The sequence below is a fragment of the Delphinapterus leucas genome, chromosome 14 (assembly GCF_059928025.1).
Source record: "Delphinapterus leucas isolate spDelLeu-1000000601 "Yukka" chromosome 14, BTC_Dleu_Yukka2, whole genome shotgun sequence".
In the NCBI taxonomy this organism is placed as follows: Eukaryota; Metazoa; Chordata; class Mammalia; order Artiodactyla; family Monodontidae; genus Delphinapterus; species Delphinapterus leucas.
In genome coordinates, this window is record NC_143142.1 from 37,655,311 (window position 1) to 37,678,465 (window position 23,155).

Consider the following 23,155-nt stretch of genomic DNA (forward strand, 5'->3'; position numbering starts at 1 on the left):
CCCAGCCACTCCGCGGCATGTGGTATCTTCCCGGACCGGGGCACAAACCTGTGTCCCCTGCATCAGCAGGCGGACTCTCAACCACTGCGCCACCAGGGAAGCCCTGATTTGTATTTTTTTTCAAGCAGCTCCACCTGCGGCTAGATGGGAAGCCTTAGTGTTAGGATAGAGAAGGTGACTAACAGTTGGTTTGCTCCAAGTTGCCCTTTTGCTCAGTAGATGTGACAGAAGTATGGGACGAGGGTGTTAAGGAAGTTGGCAAGAAAGTTGTTGAAGAGATAAGACCACGTACTCTAAAACAGGGGTCGGCTGACTACAGGCCAAATGTGGCCCACTGCCTGTCTTGTGTTTTTATACATTTTAAATGTTTACATAAGTACTTACATAATATCCATAATATGCCTCTTGGCTCACATAGCCTAAAATATTTAGTCTCTGGCCCTCTAAGAAAACGTTTCCTGACCTTTACCTAGACTAAAATAGGATTATAGTAAAAACAGGATGGGACTTACAGATAGCCAGAAAATAGAGGGTCCAAGGAACTTAAGGTCTCAGTAAAGTCCAAATATTAGGTACAATGGGACAACTGAGTGGGAAGGATAGGAGGTTGAAGTGAGACTCTTGTGAGTTAGATTTCAGAGCTGGGGCAGCTGCAAGTGACAGCCAGGTCCAGCTGTGGCCATGGTAGTCGGGGACCAAAGTAGAGGGGCTGTGACTGTCAGTGGAGTTGAGGTCAGGGAACTAAGAGCCCAAGCGGAGATATAAAGTCATCCAGGAGTGGAGGAAAGGGAGATTGGGAGCGTGCCATTCAGCCTGCCAATTTGGGGTGGTTAATACAGTAACAGAATCAGATCCTTAAATCACATCTCTAAAGGCGAGGGAACCCCCACTAGAAGGCCAATCGTATGTTTAAAATTAAAAGAAAAAAGGGCATGGCATTTGCTTGAACAAGAACCACCCTTGTGGAAGAAGTGGCTGGTGAGTAAATGGCTAATGAACGTTAGGCTGTGGCATGACCAGGTCACGCAGGATGGCTGTTCTCTTGCTCTCTGTACATCCCCTGCTGACCAGTGCCTGCTTCACCCACACCCTGCTCACGTGACTGCCCTTCTACATACCTGCCCCAGGCCCCAGCTGGTGATCTAATCCTTAGGTCAGAAGATCTCCACCAGGAGAGCTTACCTAAGGGGCAGTGAGGGGCATGCGCCTCTGCTAGTTTCCCTGGTAACCGATGACATCAATTCCCGCTATAACTGGTAACCTCCCCCCTCCCCCCCGGGGAGGGAAGACTGCTGCCTCGTCCTGCCCACCGTCTGCCACACATGGTGGGGTGTCACTCCAGGCCTCGCTTTCAAACGTGTAAGCTTCCGCGTCCGTTAAACCATTGATGTCTCTGTTGCTGACTCCGGCTCTGCTGTCTTGAGGCTGGGCAAGTACAGGGCTTCCAGGCCTGTGGGGTGCAGCCCAACTGCTGTGTTAGTAGATGAAAGCATAGCGTGTGATGCGTTGCCCAAGGAACTTGGGACCTGGAACTGGAAATTGGTTCCTAGGGCTGTCAGGTGTCTCACTGGTTATTCATTTAGAAAAAGGAGGCCTCCATTGTTGCTTTAGGTCTGGAGGGCAGAACAGCACAAACCGGGTTTGTGGACATAGACGTAGCTTTCCCTCAGCACATGGGACAGAATCAGAATGACGCCTTCATCACTGAGGCCATTCTTACAGCAAGACCAGCTAGGTGGCAGTGTTGTTGAAGAGCTTCCTCATAAATGACCTTCAAGTCCTTTCTAATCCAAATTCTGTGATAATACAGGTGTGATACAATTTTTTCTAAAATATAAAAACAGTCCATTTAATTCATGGATGATTTTTCACCTCTGATTCTTCTCATTTGCTTGTTATTGAGCGCCCACCCTGTTGCAGGCACTTCCTAGGACTACAGAAAAGAGCGACATCCCTCAGTATTGTATTGTTTATCCACAGGGACCTCTTCTTTAGCCATTATTTCTTTATATGTGGGAAAGTGACAGCCATACTTTTACTTTTTTATATTTCTGCTTTTATCCTGACCTCAGGACCACAGGTATAACATTGCTATCCACCAACATAAATACCTCATGGCATAAAATGGTTAAGAAAGCTAAATGAAGCTTTGCTACTCTGTCCTGGGGCTTGTACAGTAACGCCTCACATGCAGTGAGTTCTCAGCACGTGTTTTTTGAATTGAAATCTTCCATTTCTGTAATAGTATCACTTGCACCTTTAGGTAGAACTTGAATTTAATGTGGTGGTTTGTGTGTGTGCTTGTTTTTCGAGTAGCTGATGGATTTACAACTGAGCGACAGTAACTTTCGTCGACACATCCTGTTGCAGTATCTCATTTTATTCCAGTATCTCAAGGGGCAGGTCAAATTTAAAAGGTAAGTTAATATGGGTAGTAAATGGTTTATAAACAGCAGCAAAGAGAATGATTGCTTACTGATGTATATTTTTATGTAGCGGGCTCATTTTGTGTGGAAGGCTCACCTCCCTGAAACATTTCATTTGCAGCAATATTAGATAATCAGGGGCTTTTGTTAGCTTAACAAGATGCTAAGGTTATTTGTTTTAGAGAAAAGGCATTGACTGTATCTGCTGCCAGTGTCTTTCTTGCTGAGAGCCTGGCATCCTGGGAGTTCTCAGTTGTCTTGGTGGGTGGAGGTCTGCTCCTGATTTCCGTCATTCCTCACCTCACTCAGACCTTCTCCAAACCTGATTTGCAAACTCAGCCAATAATACTTCTTTCTCCAGGTGTGGGACTATCTAGGACATTAGAGCTGAAAAAAATTAGGTAAACCTTTGAAGCACGGAGTTCTAGTTTCTTTGGGATTTCAGAAAACCTAATCAGGACCTCCGCTGTCAGTCTGAATTCCTCCACCTGTAGGGCGGACTAGTCCCTCTTGTCCCACCTAAAACTGAAGCAGAGCTCCGTTACTGGATGGTATCGGAAGTTTGCAGAGCAGTGTTGTATTAGTTGTAAAGAATGTGGCTTTCTACCTTCTGGTTTTGAATCCCACTTTCATCACCCACTAGCTGCAATTCAGCTTTCAGACTTGTAATTTTAAGATAACGCATAGCAAACACTCAAAAATGCTATTTGTTATCCTATCTGTTGTGGAGGTTTGGTATAGCATAGTAGAAATTGGAGGCAGACCTGGGTTTGAATGCAAGCTTTATGGCTTGAGCCTCTGTAGTCTGTTTAATATATGCACATGTCCTTGTTTTGAGAATTAAATGAATAATGTATGTAAAGTCCTTAAATCCTGGCACATGGCAGTCTATCAGTATTCGTTGGATGGCTATAAACTATAGAGCACCTAGTACATAGTGAGAGCTGAATTGATGGCAGCTGTTAACAATTTGGGTCTGCCTTCAGCCTTCTCTAGAGTTTTGGGGGTTTTATTCATTGTATCTTGAATGCGTTTTAAAGGAACATAGTGTGACTTATTTGAATGTGCATCTTGGAGAGGAGTATGTTAACATTTTCTCTGAGGCTATTATCCCACATTGAACTTATTTTAGGAAACATTCATTGCTTTGTTCAGTGTTTCTTCAAGACGGTATATAAACCTTAAAATTGAATATACAATTCTTGTAACTCAAGCATGCTTTTATTGCTTTGTTTCCTAGTTCAAACTATGTTTTAACTGATGAGCAATCACTCTGGATTGAAGATACTACAAAATCAGTTTATCAAGTAAGTTCATCACGCAACAAACCCATGATTGAACAAAATGAAAATTTAGAATTTTCTTTGTTTCAGCCCCAAATAGGAAAATAAGGATAAAGTTAAGCTCAGGTACAAGACCACAAACACTTCTTGGTTCTCTGCCTACAAACAACTCCTATGATGCAGAAAGTTGTTGAAAGCTTAGTATATTCTTTCTAATCACAGCTACTATCTGAAAACCCCCCTGATGGAGAAAGATTTTCAAAGATGGTAGAGGTATGTGTTTTATATTTACATAGTCTTCTTAGCACCCAGTAGAGTTTCAAAGTCTTCATTATGGAAATGTAATTTCTTTGTTTTTCCCAGCATATATTAAACACTGAAGAAAACTGGAACTCATGGAAAAATGAAGGCTGCCCAAGTTTTGTGAAAGAAAGGTAAATATATACTCCTCTCAAGCAATATGAGAAAGGCTTTCAGAATACAGTCTGGTATGATTATTTTACATTATGTACAGATATGTGTAAATGTATTTCATATAAAAAATGTAAATTGTATTCCATAAAAATTACAACCATTTTGATATACTTCTATGTGACATTTTTATCTCAAATTTGTTGTCATTAACTTCTCAGAACAAACTGATCTGTTATTAATTATTGGGAAAAAAATGCTGTGTACCCACTCCTTGTAATTTGTCCCCTGGTGTGGCCTTTTTGTCTTCTCTCTGATGAGTGTAATAATACGAAGCTTTCATATGAAGCTTTTTTAGGAAGAAAACAACTAAATTTTCTTTTACATTAAACATTTGAAATTCCAGCATGTTTTGTTCACCACAGAACATCAGATACCAAGCCGACAAGAGTAGTACGGAAGAGAACGGCTCCAGAGGACTTCCTAGGGAAAGGACCGAACAAAAAAATTCTGATGGGAAAGTAGGTTAACCTGTCTCATAGGTGGGATGTTATCATAGAGGCTTTTGTATTGTGAAAATATTACTGTAAGAACTCCCAAGGTTTTGTGTTTTTCCAGTTTTTTGTGTGTTTGGTATGTACACAGATAACTAAAGCAAACCACACCCTATCAATCTGTAGGGTCCATCATGGATTCACGCATTGAGACAAAACTTAGTTTTTTGTCTCCTGCTTCCAAAATCCATGGCTCTAGGTTCTGCCATTTTTTCCATGTCACAGACAATACAATTGCTGTTAGATTGAGCCAGCTTACTTCTAGTTGTTGCATGGTACTATAATCCTTTCATTTCTTTTACCTTCTAGTTAACTATTCATTGCGTTATACTGCACTTGAATATTTTTAGAAAAAAGTAGTGGTTATCATTATCATTAAAGGGAGCTCAGCTCAGCGCTCTGTGATGACCTAGATGGGTGGGATGGGGGGGATGGGAGGGAGAGCCAAGAGGGAGGGGATATAGGTATACATATACGATTCACTTCATTGTACAGCAGAAACTAACACAACATTGTAAGGCAATTTTACTCCAACAAGAAAAAAAGAAAAAAAAATCATTAAATATATGCTCATATAGAAAATTTGCTAAATACCAAAAATGATTAAAACTCATCACCACCCCAAAATCCACTATTTAAGTATTTTTATAGTTTTAAGGTAGAAGAGAATGGTGTCCATAAAAAAATGTATTTATCTTTGTCTGTTTTGCAGTGAGGAGTTAACAAGGCTTTGGAATCTCTGTCCTGATAATATGGAAGCCTGTAAATCAGAGACAAGGCAGGTTTAAAATGTTTCATATGAAGTATTGCTTTTCTCAAATGTTAAACTAGAGTAGAATTTTGGCAGCTATAAGTAGAGCTCAAAAGAAATTTTAAAGTTTACTGTGGTTGACTTTGGCCCAGTAGAATATAGCTTTCCATAAAACACCTAGAAGTACTGATAAAATAATTGTAGAAATCACAAGAAATAAAGATTTGCAAAAGAAGGGGGAACTAAAAACCAAAGTAAGAACTAATGCTGCGGTTGCTTCTAGCTGGGGAGCAGTGCAAGTGATTCCCACATTGGGGAACCAGAGAACTTGGGTTTTAACGGCCACAAAAGGATAGAAAGTAAAGCCTTAGGGCTGTACAAATATGTAACTGAGTTTCCCCCAAGTAAAGCTGAGGCCCTCAGTGCACACTATCTGTAAAGAAAAGGGCACGGCGGGAGGAGGAGGGACTTGCTCACTGGCACAGGAAGCAAGGAGCTCATCCATTTCCACCTGAGATGTGGAGGAAAAGGAAAAAGTATTCCCTGAGAAATTATAACCACAGGTCTGCTGTCATGCCGTCTTAGAGTTTATATTTATACTACCAGCAGTATAAAGGGATGACCCTTAAGCTAAGAGGGTGAACTAAAAAGTCCCAGGCTGATGATAGAAAGCTTGTGGTGGGGTAGGGCGGCCACACCTTCAACCTAAGCCACACAAGGATTCTACAGGTAAGTCTGAAGGTAAACTCACCATCCAAACTTAAGAAAACAATCTACCATGACTAAGAATCAGCAGACAGAAGAAGCAACTAAAAGGAACATGGCACTCTCAAAAAGGACCAGGCAAATTAGAAAAAACAAGTACTACTTGTAGCAATAAGAAAATATAGCCATTTTGTACAACACAGGGAATAGAGCCAATATTCTGTAATAACTGTAAATAAGAACAGACATGATCCTCACTAGTTATTTTTTTAATGCCCAGGGAATATATGCCAACTTTGGAGGAGTTCTTTGAAGAAGCCATTGAACAGGCAGACCCTGAAAATATGGTTGAAAATGAATACAAGTAAGTAATGTTTCTCATGAACTAATTTCCCTAATATCTCTTAAGAACTGTATGTATACTAGAATGCTTATCAAGGCAGACAGTTGAGCGCATAGTACTTTTTCTTTTAGCTGAGTTTATGTGCCAGCTTCACATTACTGCACGTCTTGATTTCAGTGACCATTCCCATCGACTAACAAGCATAAGAGTCACGCTTGTGTCAGAAAAGTAGAAAAATCCCCCTTGAGCCCACCTCTATCACCTCTTTTCTCTGTTCCCCTTCAAATCACAGTATGTCCAACAGTGGTTGATAATTACTGCCTTCATTTCCTCAGCTCCTGTTCTCTGGTCAGCCCGTGCCTGTCTCCCCATCACTCCACTGAAATAGCTCTGATCATTTTTTGACCTCTCAGCAGCATTCTCCAGTTGATCTCTCCCTGCTTAGATAATGTTTTCTTCCCTTGACACCCATCTAACTGCACTCTCCTCCTGTTTTTCCCTTTGCCTCACCGTCTCAGTCTCCATTGCTGGCTCTCCATCTAACTCAAATTTTGTAGTAACTTCAGGAGTCAGTCTTAGCTGTATCTTCCAGGTGACACCACACAGCCCCGTGGTTTTAAATAGGCATTATGGCATCGTGATCCGAGGGCAAGGGCCCTCTCATCAGCCTGCCTAGGTCAGTCCTGGGACTCTACCACTTACTGGCTAGGCTTCTAAGGGCTAATTTAAACCCTTCTTTGCTTTGTTTCGTTATCTGTTTAACAGTAATAGTACCCATCTCACAGGGTTATTCTGAGCATTAAATAAGATGGTTCATGTTGAACCACGCACTGCCTAGCGGTAGTTTTTCAGGTGCCAAGACTGTCTCAGAGGTAATGAGGCTTATTTATGAGCAGTGACTAATAAACTAGATTGCTACTCTAAGAACTTGTGGGGACTTCCAAGTCACTTACAGAAACTCTTAAGTGGAACAGATCTGTGCTCTGGATTCTCTGTAGCTTGCCTGTTTCCAAAACATTATAGAGTTTCTCAGGTTTTTCTTACCTTACTGTGTACCACCTGTATTAAGGAACAGTTCGTGGATTCTGTTCTTGGTATCACTGCTTATGGTGTTGGCTACTGGATGTGTCCCTTTTAGTTTTGGAGTAATTTTTATTCACTGAGGTTGATATTCAGCAAATTAAAGTTTAGATGTTATATAAATTTTAAAAAAAGATTAATTAAATTAACATGATGAAAACGGTTGGGTTTATAAAATATTCTGAAACTCACACCTGCAGATGGCATTGCCCATTTGGATATCAAGTCTACTGAACATAGTGAACCTATGAGTATTTTTCTCTCTAAATGACCAGGGGGATGATCTGTCCTGCACACACAGCATCTAGCCAGTCCTGGACACATACTAATTGACTTAACTTAAAATGTATGTAAACTTTTTAAATTTAAAAACTTTGCTGCATATGAACCTGCCTCTTTGGACTCTGTTGGTTTCCGTTTATAAGTGAACTGCTCACTGAGAGGTTCTTTAGGGCTGTGATCAGAATGAGAAGAATGGTGCCTTCAGCAACTGACCTGGGAGTATAGAATTTTGCCTGGTGAACTACATTAACTAGAAGGGAATATAGAAATAAAGAAGTATAAATTACAAGACTGACATCTCTTTTTATAGGGCTGTGAACAATTCTAATTATGGTTGGAGAGCCCTGAGACTATTAGCACGGAGAAGCCCTCACTTCTTTCAGCCAACCAACCAGCAGTTTAAAAGTTTGCCAGAATATCTCGAAAACATGGTAATAAAGCTAGCCAAGGAATTACCAGTAAGTAACACATCAATTTTTACATCCTTTAGTTTGCGTTACCTTCTTTTTTTAAACTGCTATTGCTGTTTGAGCTAAGAGCTGAATTTAGCCTTTATCATGTGGGAGAGAAAAAAATCCATAAACCCCCTTGTTGAAAAAAAAATCCATAAACCCCCTTGTTTAGAATGAGAAAAAAATGCATTTGGGTATACATTTATAGGAAGTACATAAATAGATAAAGTAACTTTATATAAAGATTAACTTATTATACTTTAACTTATTTTTTCTGTGTGCCAATGCATTATATTTTATCAAAGGTAGGGCCCATGGGGTAGTGTGGTAGGCAGCTTGGCCTATCTTTCTACTCTTTTCCAATACAATATGGTAATAACTATACTGTATGCATAAATCTGAATAAAATTACTCAAAAAAAGTGTTAAGAACATGGTTGCTCCCCCAGTCTTCCCTAGACCATCGTTACCATATGCTGAGTACTTACAAGTCATCTTACCATACTTCTTACTGGCTCCCTTCTTCCCAGGTTGGAATAAGAGTCTTTCCAACCTTCAGTCTTCCCCGCCTACCCCTCCTTCTCCAGGTTAACACTGTCCCACTGCGATCCTTACCTGACATTCACATTTAACACTCTCAAGGGTAAAGTTCTGGGCCCCGTAATTGGAATCTCATACCTAAATAGAAAGTATGCCCAGTTATCTGGTTTTAGAAGTTGGCATTCTTTTAAACCATTCTTTTACTCATTTTAGCCTCCTTCTGAAGAAATAAAAACAGGTGAGGATGAAGATGAGGAAGATAATGATGCTTTACTGAAGGAAAATGAAAGTAAGAATTGAATTTTCTTGGCTATTTTACAAAATTGGAAAAGATTGGGGTTCTTTGTTGAGAGGTACGTTATTTGATCTACTTCTCAACTTCTACCATCTTTCTCAGCTGTTTCTTATAGTGAGGAATCTAAAACATTGCTTGATAATTTTTAAAATAGTACCTTTTATACAGTAAAATTTGGAAGTGTTGGGAAGAAAAGTACTTACATTTGAAGGCAACTCATATCTCTCTTAATTCTTGGGGTTTAGATTGGGGGCCGCTGGTTTCAGAAGCCTTCCTAATTATAAATAGAGGCAACAGCTTTAGGTTTGATTGAGTCCCTAATGATCATAAGAATGGTAATTCAACCCGTGGAAAGTACAAAAAGGAACTGTTTTACTTTTAAAATAAAGCTTATTAAAGGTGAATAATATCTCAGTGGCCCCATATTCCGTTTTATATTTTGAATTGTACACATCCTCGTACATTGTTCATAATTTATGTTTCCTGTGTTTTCTAGGTCCTGATGTTCGGCGAGACAAACCTGTAACAGGGGACCAAATAGAGGTATTTGCCAACAAACTGGGTGAACAATGGAAGATTCTGGCCCCCTACTTGGAAATGAAAGACTCAGAAATTAGACAGATTGAGTGTGACAGTGAAGACATGAAGATGAGAGCTAAGCAGCTGCTAGTCGCCTGGCAGGATCAGGAGGGAGTGCACGCGACACCTGAGAACCTGATCAGTGCACTCAACAAGTCAGGGTTAAGTGACCTTGCAGAAAGTCTAACTAATGACAGTGAGACAAATAGTTAGCTTTTTTTTTTATTATTAAAACTGTGATAAGCTTTTGTTACCAAGCAGCATTTGATAAGAGGTTCACTGGTTTTGGTAAACAATAAACATTTTTATAACAGTTGTACAGTTGGCTGGTGCTCCAAGAACAACAGAATGCATGGTGCCTCTTGATGACTGACCTCAGGGTCTGGGGGGACAAGGGGGTAGGTTGGGGAAATGGCCAAAGTAAAGTGACCTCAGGGTCACATAATATTTTTGTTAATTAAACATTTATAAAGTCAGTAAGCAATATTTAGGGGCATGGTGTTTCCTAAGATACCCTATGCCAAACTGGTTTCCTGCATTCCATTAGCAGTTATAGAATTTAACTTGCTATCCTGAACATCCCACAGTAATACTTTCTGAAACTATATGACTGCTCTAGTCTCATCTATGCTTTAAAGCAGAGGATCAGCAAACAATGGTCCGTTTGTCACCTCTTTTTATAAGTAAAATTTTAATGGTACACAGCCATGCTGGTTCTTTTAAGTACTGTCTATGGCTCCTTTCATGCTACAACAGCAAAGTTACATAGTTGCAATGAAGACTTATGGCCTGCAAAGCTTAAAACATATTTTTAAAATACCTGGCCCATGGCAGAAAATATTCTCCAACCCCCAACTTTAAAAGAAATGGGGTGAAGTCTAAAACGTAGTTCATTTAGCCTTAGAGAACTTATTTTAAGCTCTCAAGTCATTAAAATAGGGGTACATACCTCAGGGATTGTTGTGAAGTTCAAATGAGATGTATGTGAAAGCATCCTACAAACAGCAAAGCACTATGTAGTCATCATGGCTGGAGACAGTTTCCATTCCCACGTAAGTTACCCTTTAGGGCGCTACGGTCATTGTTTTGAATATGGAAGGAGGGCTAAGTACCTGTCACTAAAAATATTCTTGCTGGGGCTTCACCTCACTCACTAGTCCAATAGTGATCCAGCGCAGCTCTAATATCAAAAGGGCCTCAGTGCGAGGGGCACAGCACATAAGGCACACTCAGGAATCAATCAAGACATTTTCTTGCTTATTCTCTCTTTTCAAAGATCTTATATGAAAGGCTGAATTCTAAAATAGCCTAGTTTAAAACAATAGTATAAGTCCAATTTCTTATACTTTATAATGCTTTTCTGGATCAAATAAAATGAAGTGTTTTGTAATGACAGTTAAGGAATTATAATTTAAAATGCTAATTCCATACAAGGCTTATATACTTTGTTCTAACCCTACCTGATCTAGTAGCTACAGCATCCTCCAAATCGTAAAATCTGAATTCTAATTCCTAAATTGGTGTCCTCAAAATTGTTCAGAACAAAATTAGTGAATAAAAAAACTTCACAAATTTACAAGCATCACACCAATATATAAAAGAATCATTACAATTCTTATGGTCTCATCCTCCCTATTCTATTCTATACCACCTCCAAGGCAAAAGGAGTACTGATTGCCAATTATTAAAGCTTAGCTGAAGAAGCTATTTACAAATAAATTTTCCTGAAATGCTTATTTTATCCCCTAGTGTTCTTAGATTATATTACATTGTTCAAACTTGAGAGGAAATGGCCACTATTCTCTAAGAATCTAATAGTTATCACTACTATGCTCTGCAGAGCATTAAAACAGCATAAGCAAAGATGAGATTTCACGATAATCCCCAAAACTTTATGATAAATATCTAACTCAAAGGAAATCAGACAAGTCAGCTGATACTCTATCCTTTTGCAACCAAGCAAGGCTCCTAAAACAAAAATGAATTGACTAGAGTATTAAAATGGAAGAAACATACCATATATTGAGATATCTCATACTCTGGTATTTCTACCATCACTTTAAAAATCATTGGTACTAAATTTTGATAGACATTAAGAATTTGGACAAGGGAGTTGTCCAAAGTTGACAAGGGAGTAGAAATAAACACCCAACTGAGCCAAGGAACAGATCTGATAACATGGTTGCATTCAGCATCCAAAGAACTCCCTTACTTTTACAACTCTATTCCTTTTTAAACAATATTATGCTAGCAGGCAAAGACTATTTTTAAATGGATGCTTAAGAGCCTAGTTAAACGAACCATCTGCAGAAACTGTAATAGTAGTAAACATATCTGAACTTCAGCCAAGCTCCAACACTCAACAGACAAAAGACTTGAGGTCAAACGCTGTTAGTCCCTCTTTGTTTTGTTTTTTTATTAAATATCCTAATTTTCTAAAAATAAGCAACCGGAGCTTGTCAACATTATTTTTAAGGTTGATTACTACAAAACCATTGCAAAGTTAAATGTACAAACCTAGTACATCAGAGACACAGTAATAAATGTATAATCAAATGTACTATTATTGATCACAATTTATTTTAAAGTCATGAAAAGCCAGCAACAGTCAGGCTGGACAAATACTTGATTGTACCCATGTTTCCATGGGATGGGGACAGCAGCACTGAGTTACACAATGAGATCAACACTTAACTTCCTTTCCACCGTCCTGGCAAAATTTTTGTTAGATAATGCAAAGGATGGGCAGCTACTGAATCACTGGTGGTTTGAACCATGCAAAAACAACAAATAATAGAGTAATAGGTGTGCAATAAACATCTGATTGCTGAATCTTGGGCTGAAAAAGGAAGAAAAATTATCACAGAAGGTAATGGTTGAAAGGCATTTCAACTCATAATTTTTAAAAATTAATCCAAGAAATAAGCTTTTTAAAAATGTCTTCCTGTCACTTTTATATAGGGCAGCACAGTCCAAAGGCAATTTTCTCTTTTCTGTTATTCTTTAGGTCGATAACACAGAGTGGTCTGCTTCTGCCCTCTTTTGTTCCACATGAGGGGAAACATGTAAAACCACCTAAAAATCTTCCTTTAAAGCTCTGGGTTATAGAAATGATCAACAAACAACATTTATTTCACACCTAAGCATAAATAGCTAAAATGAAGATTACTGTTCACTTTCCTCTTCCATTATTTCAATTCTGCGAGGCCCATAGAGTAGAACATAAGCTATATGCCAGTCTCCACCACCAGAAAGCCTCAATATATCCTCTGGTGTCACGATGCTGACCTTATCATCATCAAACTTAATCCATTCATCTAAAGTGCAAAAGAGAAGAATGAAATTAATCTCATATATGATTTTTTCAGAGTTCCATTGCAAAAGAGGTACTGAGTAATTTCATGTACAGTAGTATTCCATCTGCCATACCAACAGTTCTCAAAGAGTGGTCCAGGGACTACTCAGGTTCAAGATCCTTTCAGGGGTTCCATGAAGGTTACAACAATTTTTATAACACTCCTAAAGCATTATTTCCCTTTTCCCCCTCATTCTGTGAAGTGTGCTTTGGAGTTCTCCAGAGGTTACACAATGTGTGATAAAGCAGCAGACTGAAGGCAGAAACAGGAGAATCCAGCTGTCTCCTATTAAGCCTAACAAAACAGACTTAGAAAAATGTAAATCAATATCATTTTTTGCCTTTTTTTGTTTTGGAAAAGATTGTAATTTTTATTTTGAAAATGTTATTTATGTTAATATGTAATGACGTCATTACTGTCAGTTTTAAAAGAATTAACTTCTCAGTTTTAATTTCTATTATAGTAAATATTAAGAGATAATCCTCATAAACGGAAGCTCTCTCGGATCCTCAATAATTTAAGAATGCAAAAGGAGTTCTGAGATCAAAAAGTTTGAGAACAAATGTGCTAAAAATCTAAACAACTTATCAAAATAGTATGGAACAATTTAAAAAAACAGAATCTTTACCTTGTTTCCTTTTCACCCATGATACATAATGACCTGAAGAGCTAGATCTTCCCTGATGTGTTAGCACTGCTTGTAAGTCATAGTATCCACAATTATTGGAGCCAATGTCTAAAGAAAGATGTAAACCCAATAATATTAGAAATGAACAGATATGTACTTTCTCAAGCTAAGTAACAAGCAAGAACTCAAGTTTAGCCTAGAGAAGTACTACTTTATTGTTAAAATCCAATAAGATACTACTGTCCAATTAAAGGTTCATGAAAGATGTTTTAAGAAGTATGCTACCATTCATAGAACATATATTCACTAAAAAGTGATTTTTTTACTATGTCATACTACAGTAAATCATAAGAAACAACTTTTTTTTAAAGCACAGTACCTGAAAAAAACAGATATGTGGAAAGAGTAATTTTACCTTAAAAAAAAAAACACTACACACAGTAAAAGTCAACTGAAATGAAGATTTCACTTACCATCAGCAAAAGAAAAGGGTTCATACTTAACTTCTTTTGGGGGACTACTCTTTTTGTCACTCTGAGGGGAAAAAAATTTTAATTTTAAGTTTTCATGATATTGGAAATAAAATTTATATTCTCAATGAGTATCCATCTCCACAAATATTTACTGTCTATAATGCAAATCACCAAGGCAAGACAAAGAAAAAATATGATCTGCCTTACAAATTGCTCAAATGATACAGCTACAGTTAACATAAAACTGTAAACCCAAAAGTCCTACTCTTTAACAACATACAGTCTCATATGTATAGTAGGAGATCCTGATTACAGAACCAACTTCAAACCACTAAACCTAGAGCACACCAGTGAATACAGAGTACAGATAAACACTGCTCTAGGGTAGAAAAAGAAAACCCAATTCGGCAACTTTTCCAGAATACTATCAAACCATATAGGTGAAGATAAAAGAAAACCTGCCTCAAAAAAACAGAAGTCGAATTACTGCAATTAATATTATATCTACTAAGCCACGGTCACCTGCCACTTCAGCTCAAATGAACTGAAATATTTAATTCAGCAAATATTTACCTACATTAAGAGGCATGATTTACAACTTTAGACAAGGGTCTTCAGTGAGAACTCGCTTGCCTCAACCCATTTCAGTGTGTAATATAAAAACAACTAAGCAGGGGCTTCCCTGGTCATGCAGTGGTTAACAATCTGCCTGCCAACGCAGGGGACACAGGTTCGAGCCCTGGTCCAGGAAGATCCCACATGCCGCGGAGCAACTAAGCCCGTGAGCCACAACTACTGAGCCTGCACTCTAGGGTCTGCGATCCACAACTACCGAAGCCCACGCGCCTAGAGCCCGTGCTCTGCAGCAAGAGAAGCCACCACAATGAGAAGCCCGCGCACCGCAGAGAAGAGTAGCCCCTGCTCGCCACAACTAGAGAAAGCCTGCGTGCAGCAACAAAGACCCAACACAGCCAAAAATAAATTTAAAAAAAAAAAAACTTACTTAGGCATATGGACACAAAGTTCTTGAAGACTATAATGAAAATGAAGACAATGCAAGCAGTTTAAAAGATAGCTAAAGTGACAAGAAGCCAAAGAATCTTACAACAAAGAAAGGCAATTAGGTCAACCATTCCTTTATATATTTTTAACACCTAGAGCAACCCAAAAAAGGCTATACAAAGAAACACATTAAAAAACATTACACATGGGTTTCCCTGGTGGTGCAGTGGTTGGGAATCCGCCTGCCAATGCAGGGGACATGGTTTTGAGCCCTGGTCCGCGAGGATCCCACATGATGTGGAGCAACTAAGCCCATGTGCCACAACTACTGAGCCTACGCTCTAGAGCCCGCGAGCCACAACTACTGAAGCGCGAAAGCCGTAGAGCCCACGCTCCACGACAAGAGAGGCCACTGCAGTGAGAAGCCCGCGCACCACAGCAAGGAGTGGCCCCTGCCTGCCGCAACTAGGGGGAGCCTGTGTGCAGCAACAAAGACCCAATGCAGCCAAAAATAAAACAGATAAATTTTTTAAAAATCAAATTCTTCAAAAAAAATTATAAACTAGAATTCTAAAAAATGTTCATGTAACCTACAAGAAGGGAAAACAGAAACAAAAATCAGAACAAACAGCAAATATAAAATAGATCCAAACACTAACATACTAAGAATTACATGAAATATAAATGGTCTAAATGTACCAATAAAAAGACAGAGGTTAACACAGGATTAAAAAACATGACCCAACTATATGCTGTCTATAAGAAACTACCTTCAAATATAGCATGGGCAAATTTAAAGTAAAAGAATGGAAAAAGGTGTATCATGCAAACATTAACAAAAAGAAAGCAGCAGTGGCAATATTAATATCAGATAAAGTAGACTACAGAACAAAGAAAATGACCACAAACCGAGATGGACACTGCATAATAATCAAAGAATCACTCCACCAAGAAGACAGAGCAATCCTAAATGTGTATGCACCAAATAACAGTTACAAAACATGAAAAGCAAAAAGCTAACAGAACTGAATGAATGGAGAAACATACAAATCCACAATTTTAGTTGAAGACTTCACTACTCCTCTTTCAACAACTGACAGAAAAACAGCAAGGTTACAGGAAAAAGCAACACCACCATCAACCAACTGGATCTAATCAACATCACGGAATACTCCACTCAACAACAGTAAAATACACATTCTTTTCAAGTGCCCATGGAACATTTACCAAGATAGATCACATCCTGAGCCATAAAGCAAACCTCAACAAATTTAAAGGAATTTAAATCACACGAGGGTGTTTTCTCACCACAATCGACTCAAACTAGAATCAGTAACAAAAAGATAACAGGAAATTTTCCAAACATTTGTAAATTAAACAAGACATTTCTAAATGATCCAAGGTCAAAGAGAAGTCTCAAAATTTTTTAAAAATACAAGAAACATAATGAAAATGGAAATGCAATACAATAATTTGTAGGACACAATCTGAAAGCACTGCTAAGAGGAAATTTAGAACACTAAATGCACACATCAGAAAACAGGAAGTCTGAAATAAAAGATCTAAGTTCCCACACCATAAGGACCTAGAAAAAGAGGAGGAAAATAAACCCAAAGCAAGCAGAAAACAAGAAATAATAAGAGTAAAAATCAATAAAACGAGACGCAGAAAAATAGAGAAAAATCAATGAAACGAAATGCTAGTTCTCTGAAAAGAGCAATAAAATTGACAATCCTCTAGCAAGACTGACAGAAAAAAAAGACACAAATTTACAATATCAGGAATGAAACAGGGGACAGATATCGCTACACACCGTGCAAACATCAGAATCATCATCATCCTAGGAACAACTCTGCACGCATAAAATTGACAAGCTAGATGAAATGGATCAATTCCGCAAAACGACAAACTACCAAAACATACCCAATATGAAATAAATTTGAATAGCCCATAACTATAAAGTTGAATTTTTAATTTAAAAACTCCTGAAAAAGGGCTTCCCTGGTGGCACAGTGGTTGAGAGTCCGCCTGCCGATGCAGGGGACACGGGTGCGTGCCCCAGTCTGGGAAGATCCCACATGCCGCGGAGCAGCTAGGCCCGTGAGCCATGGCCGCTGAGCCTGCGCATCCGGAGCCTGTGCTCTGCAACGGGAGAGGCCACAACAGTGAGAGGCCCACGTACCACAAAAAAAAAAAAAAAAAAAACTCCTGAAAAAGAACTCTGCAGGCCAAGACTGTCTGACCAAGACAATTCTACCAAACGTTTAAAAGAGAACTAACACCAATTCTACACAATCTCTTTCAAAAAAAATAAGAGAAAAAAACAGCTAATAAACCAATTCAGGAGAGTAGAGGATGTAAGATCAATATACAAAAATCAACTGCAATGAATGCAAAAATGAAATTTTTAAAAACTATGCCATTTACAAAAACATCAAAAAGAATAAAATAGTTACAAATAAATTTAACCAAAGTACAAGAAGTGGACTTTCCTGGTGGCTCAGTGGTTAACAATCTGCCTGCCAATGCAGGGGACACGGATTCGAGCCCTAGTCTGGGAAGATCTCACATGCCGTGGAGCAACTAGGCCCGTGCGCCACAACTACTGAGCCTGCACTCTGGAGCCCGCGAGCCACAACTACTGAAGCCCACACGCCACAACTACTGAGCCTGTGAGCCACAACTGCTGAAGCCTGCACGCCTAGAGCCCATGCTCCGCAACAAGAAAAGTCACCACAACGAGAAGCCTGCACATCACACAAAGAAGAGCCCCCAGTCACCGCACACGACCAGAGAAAGCCTGCACCAGCAACAAAGACCCAACACAGCCAAAAAGTAATTATTTTTTTTAAAAAAAGAAGGGGGTAGGGGGAAAGGAGAGTGGATTTGGCTACAAAGGGGCAGCATAAGGGATCGTTGTGGTAGAGGAAATGTACTGCATCTAGACTACATCAAAGTCAGTATCCTGGTTGTGATATTGTATTACAGCTTTGCAAGATGTTACCACTAGGAGAAACTGGGTAAAAGGTACTCAGGAGCTCTATTATTTCCTATAACTTCATGTGATTCTACAATTATCTCAAAATAAAGTTTAATTTTTTTAAAATTGCTTTTAACACACACACACAGTAACCTGCAGAAGAATTTAATTTTAAAATTTGGTATATAATATCACACTGGAAATATTCCTATTTACCAGGAAATATCTTTTTCCTTTTGAAGAAAACAATCCAACATATAATTCAGCTGTCCCTTCTCTGAATTTAAAATATACAATTTATTAAATATATAAAGTTGCTAAGGTTATAATTTTAACAGTTATAGGTGCTTGTTAAAAGATATGACTTAAGTTGTCACAGTGGGCATAATGAAGCAATATTCGATAACACTAACTCCATTTTAAAAAATGGAGATGCCTCACAAGGAAAATAATAAAATACTCTGAATTTTACAAGGCAAGATTTTACGTGAAGTGCTTTGAGGAAATAAATATTGATATAAAAGGAATATAAGCTGAAGATTTTTATGGGAAAAGAAAATATTAAGTTTATTCTACCACAAAGGACCCATTTAGCATAGCTAGAGTTCTTTTTCTTATGCTAAAACACACCTAAAACTTTAAGGGCTTGCACCACTATCTGCAAGATTTGTATATATGCTAAACACAGGTTCATCCATTTTTACTAATAGGTTAACAATATAAAATGAATACTGGACACAGATTAAAGGTAAACATATTAAGATTAGAAAATGACCAATAAGAACCTACTGTCTTTGGCTGATGATTTACTTTTTTATCTTCCAGATCCTTGAATTTTGATCGAAAAGAAATCATTTTCTCTTGAAGTTCTGGTGTACACAGTTCGTACACATCCAACATAAGAGGAAATTTAACATCCTATATACAAACCAAAAGGAAAAGGGTAAACAGACTTATAAAGGTAGTTATTTAAAATATTTATCACACTTTTTAAAGTACTGCTTTCATATTCAAATAAAGTTGAAAATAAGAACTGTAAAAATCACGTGGAAATCTATGCATTTGAAAATATGTTTATTTTCAATCTGGTCCTAACTTTTTTTTTTTTTTTTTTTTTTGCGGTACGCAGGCCTCTCACTGTTGTGGCCTCTCCCATTGCGGAGCACAGGCTCCGGACGCGCAGGCTCAGCGGCCATGGCTCACGGGCCTAGCCGCTCTGCGGCATGCGGGATCCTCCCGGACCAGGGCACGAACCCGTGTCCCCTGCACCGGCAGGTGGACTCTCAACCAGTGTGCCACCAGGGAAGCCCGTAGTCCTAACTTTAAGATAAAAAATTTTTAACTTTTCCATTAAACATTTTAACCCATGAAACTGACCGCAGAGGAGTTACCAAAAACTTAAACAACAGGGACTTCCCTGGTGGCCCAGTGGTTAAGAATCCACCTCCCAATACAGGGGACACGGGTTCAATCCCTGGTAAGGGAACTAAGATCCCATATGCCACGGAGCAACTAAGCCTGCGTGCTCTAGAGCCCACGCACAACTAGATAGCCCATGTGCCACAACTACTGAGCCCATGTGCTCTGGAGCCCCACACACCACAACTAGAGAGCCCACATGCTGCAATTACTGAGGCTGTGCGCTCTGCAGCCCGTGCGCCACAACTAGAGAGCCCGAGTGCTGCAACTACTGAGCCCACATGCTCTAGGGCCCACGTGCCACTAGAGAGAAGCCCGCATGCTGCAAAGAGCCCATGCGCCACAACGAAAGATCCCGCATGCCGCAATGAAGATCCCGTGTGCTGCAACTAAGACCCAACGCAGCCAAATAAGTTTTTTTTTTAATTTAAACAATAAAAGAAGCATTTCAGAAATATTAGACTAGCAGATACTTCAACTACATTTAACCTGTTCATATGACCCTAAGTATATCTGAAAATGTATTATAAATTTCAGCTCAAGAGGCTAAAATTATATATACCTCTCCCAAGGATCAGACTCTATGGATGCACAGCAGAGCTACAGTTCAACAAAACAGATAAATCATAAGGTTAGCTCTGACATCAAACGATTACAATTTAAGTATTCCTTGGGCACCAGTAATTTAACACTCTCCTTTCACCTGGAAGAAAGGAACCGCCTAGAATAGAGTGTGCTATATTGCCCCTTGCCCCACTCCCATCCCCAAACCTACTGGACTAGTATCTCTGGAATTGAGGATCTGGTCTAGGGCAATATTTCTGGGGAATGGAGGGCATCCATCAGAATTACCTGGGAATCTTTTGAAAAATGTAAGACCTACTAAGGCCCCACTTAATCAGATGCTTGGTGGCAGTTGAGGGGCAGGCGTGTGTATGATTTAAAATAAAAAGGACAATAGATAATTCCAATATATATTCTTGATTAAGAACCACTTGTCTAATGTTAATAACTTCCCTATTTATAGTATTTTAAAGTGAGTTTATCCCTAAAAGAATAAAGAAACCTATTGTAAGTTATGAATTACCTTCAAAGAATTACAATAATTCATTATAGTAAAGTTCGTTACTAACCTTAAGAACTTTGGCATTCACAGATTCCTTCTCTTTATAAAAAAATCGAACCATTTGAATAGTCAAGTAAGCAGGCAACCGGCTGATCTTGGACTGAGGAGACAAAGTGGAAAGAAATTCTGTAACATACAAATACCACACAAATTTTTAATTCCTCAGTTTGGTAAAAACAAAGACTGGGTAACATTAATTAGCTGGAAACCTTTCTAGTAAATGGAACTGGATTCCAAAACTTACAGATTTGATGTACAAAGCATTTCTTTGCAATGTTGGAGACTGTTTGGTGATTTCTTCCTGAAGTCGCTAAAAAAGAACATAACAGAAGTCCAAACATTAAAGAATTTTCTTCTGCAATACAGTTATTTATTTAATTCTTTTAAAAATTATCAGCACTACTAATTAATAGACAACACACAGGACGTCAACGGATTTATACCCCTGAGAAATAATTTGAATGAAGACAATGTGGGAAGGCTTTTAGATATGGTTCAGTTCTTAAAAGGCATCAATTTTTACTGGCATGAACTCCTCAGAATGTAAATATTTGAAGTCTTTTAATTATAACCCAAATGCTCAGATTCTGAGAGTTTATACTGTATTTTATACAACCTAAGGAAGCCTTTCATGGTATTCCTCTACTTATGGATCAACAGAATATTCATATTAGAAGAAAATTAAGAGAATACAGATAATCCTTGTTCTTTACGCTTTATTTAGCAAAGCCTTCCAGAACAATCAGTTATTGTTAAATCTGAGAAAAGTCGTAACACAGAAAACCTCTGTTAATCTAATAAATGTGGGAAAGCCTTTAGCCATTATATCTTATAACCATCATGGCTGCCATTCCACTCCTTACAGCCTGTGTGACACTGAGCAAGACAGTTATCCCTCTGGGCATCATCTGTAAATGGTGCATGATCTGTAAATGGTGCTAACAGCAGTTAACGTGACAGTGCTGTTGTTAGAATTACATGAGTTTGTACATGGAGAAAACTTGGAGAACTATTTGGTATATATTCTATGTTCAACAAGCATGTTACACTTGTATAAAAATTGTTTCAGGTTTGATTTTTTAAAATTACTAATTACAAAAGAAAGCACCATGGAGTAGCTTTTTAACATTTAACCAAGTTTATCTGGCAACAAAGAGGTAAAGAAATGTGGAGCAAAATTACTCAAAAATAAAACGAATGATAAGAAATCTAAAAAATTACCAAGACAACAAATACAACATCTCATTAATACATGTTATTAAAGAAAGGATATATGGTACAATGTTACTCATCAGATAAGCTACATATCATTATCATCAATTCATGATCATCTAGAAGTTCCAGGTATACTTAGTTTTCCTGGAATTTTATAAAATTACGAAGAATACACCCTGGAGAGTCCCTGCTGAAACATTCTATACCACACTCTCCAATTAACATTTACATCATATTTTGATGCCCCAAAACTTGCATCATAATTTTTTATAGGACTTGGGGTGGTAAGCTAGTATCTGTATGCTTTTATTTTTATTTTTACTTTTTTTTTTAACATCTTTATTTGAGTATACAATGGTGTGTTAGTTTCTGCTTATAATAAAGTGAATCAGCTATACATATACATATATCTCCATATCTCCTCCCTCTTGCTTCTCCCTCCCATCCTCCCTATGCCACCCCTCTAGGTGGTGACAAAGCACCGAGCTGATCTCTCTGTGCCGTGTGGCTGCTTCCCACTAGCTATCTGTTTTACATTTGGTACTGTATATGTCCATGCCACTCTCTCACTTCTTCCCAGCTTACCCTTCCCCCTCACCTTGTCCTCAAGTCCATTCTCTATGTCTGCATCTTCATTCCTGTCCTGCCCCTAGGTTCTTCAGAACCATTTCTTTCCCTTAGATTCCATATATATGTGTTAGCATATGGTATTTGTTTTTCTCTTTCTGACTCACTTCACTCTGTATGACAGATTCTAGGTCCATCCACCTCACTACAAATAACTCAATTTCTTTTCTTTTTATGGCTGAGTAATATTCCATTGTATGTATGTGCCACATCTTCTTTATCCAGTCATCTGTTGATGGACACTTAGGTTGCTTCCATGTCCTGGCTATTGTAAATAGAGCTGCAATGAACATTGTGGTACATGACCCTTTTTGAATTATGGTTTTCTCAGGGTATATGCCCAGTAGTGAGACTGCTGGGTGGTATGGTAACTCCGTTTTTAGTTTTTTAAGGAACCTCCATATGGTTCTCCATAGTGGCTGTATCAATTTACATTCCCACCAACAGTGCAAGAGGGCTCCCTTTTCTCCACACCCTCTCCAGCATTTATTGTTTGTAGATTTTTTGATGATGGGCATTCTGACTTATAATGAGGTGATACCTCATTGTAGTTGTGATTTGCATTTCTCTAATGATTAGTGATGTTGAGCATCCTTTCATGTGTTTGTTGGCAGTCTGTATATCTTCTT

The 23,155-nt window shown here is 38.5% G+C and overlaps 2 protein-coding genes across 6 annotated transcripts in view; one reads left to right on the forward strand and one right to left on the reverse strand.

The window, feature by feature from the left end:
• THOC1 (THO complex subunit 1) overlaps window positions 1-10,016 on the forward strand; it is a 42,133-nt gene extending 32,117 nt beyond the window's left edge. The window contains exons 12-21 of the mRNA XM_022586797.2: window positions 2,317-2,417; window positions 3,667-3,733; window positions 3,932-3,982; window positions 4,073-4,143; window positions 4,546-4,641; window positions 5,387-5,452; window positions 6,411-6,494; window positions 8,146-8,293; window positions 9,040-9,115; window positions 9,618-10,016. Of these exons, the coding sequence (XP_022442505.1) occupies window positions 2,317-2,417; window positions 3,667-3,733; window positions 3,932-3,982; window positions 4,073-4,143; window positions 4,546-4,641; window positions 5,387-5,452; window positions 6,411-6,494; window positions 8,146-8,293; window positions 9,040-9,115; window positions 9,618-9,913 (1,056 nt within the window). The 3' untranslated portion in view covers window positions 9,914-10,016. The remainder of the gene's footprint in view (window positions 1-2,316; window positions 2,418-3,666; window positions 3,734-3,931; window positions 3,983-4,072; window positions 4,144-4,545; window positions 4,642-5,386; window positions 5,453-6,410; window positions 6,495-8,145; window positions 8,294-9,039; window positions 9,116-9,617) is intronic.
• Window positions 1-23,155, reverse strand: part of USP14 (ubiquitin specific peptidase 14) — an 82,057-nt gene that overhangs the window by 23,673 nt on the left and 35,229 nt on the right. For 3 of the 5 annotated variants that reach the window (XM_089894968.1, XM_089894967.1, XM_089894969.1), the window contains 6 exons: window positions 20,929-20,994; window positions 20,692-20,784; window positions 18,929-19,057; window positions 14,158-14,218; window positions 13,685-13,792; window positions 12,157-13,017 (listed from right to left, as the gene is read on the reverse strand). In XM_089894968.1, the coding sequence (XP_089751094.1) occupies window positions 12,866-13,017; window positions 13,685-13,792; window positions 14,158-14,218; window positions 18,929-19,057; window positions 20,692-20,784; window positions 20,929-20,994 (609 nt within the window). In that variant the 3' untranslated portion in view covers window positions 12,157-12,865. Of the gene's footprint in view, window positions 1-9,324; window positions 13,018-13,684; window positions 13,793-14,157; window positions 14,219-18,928; window positions 19,058-20,691; window positions 20,785-20,928; window positions 20,995-23,155 lie in introns of those variants that run through there. The other 2 variants (XR_016387594.1, XR_016387593.1) reach the window with 2 other exon arrangements.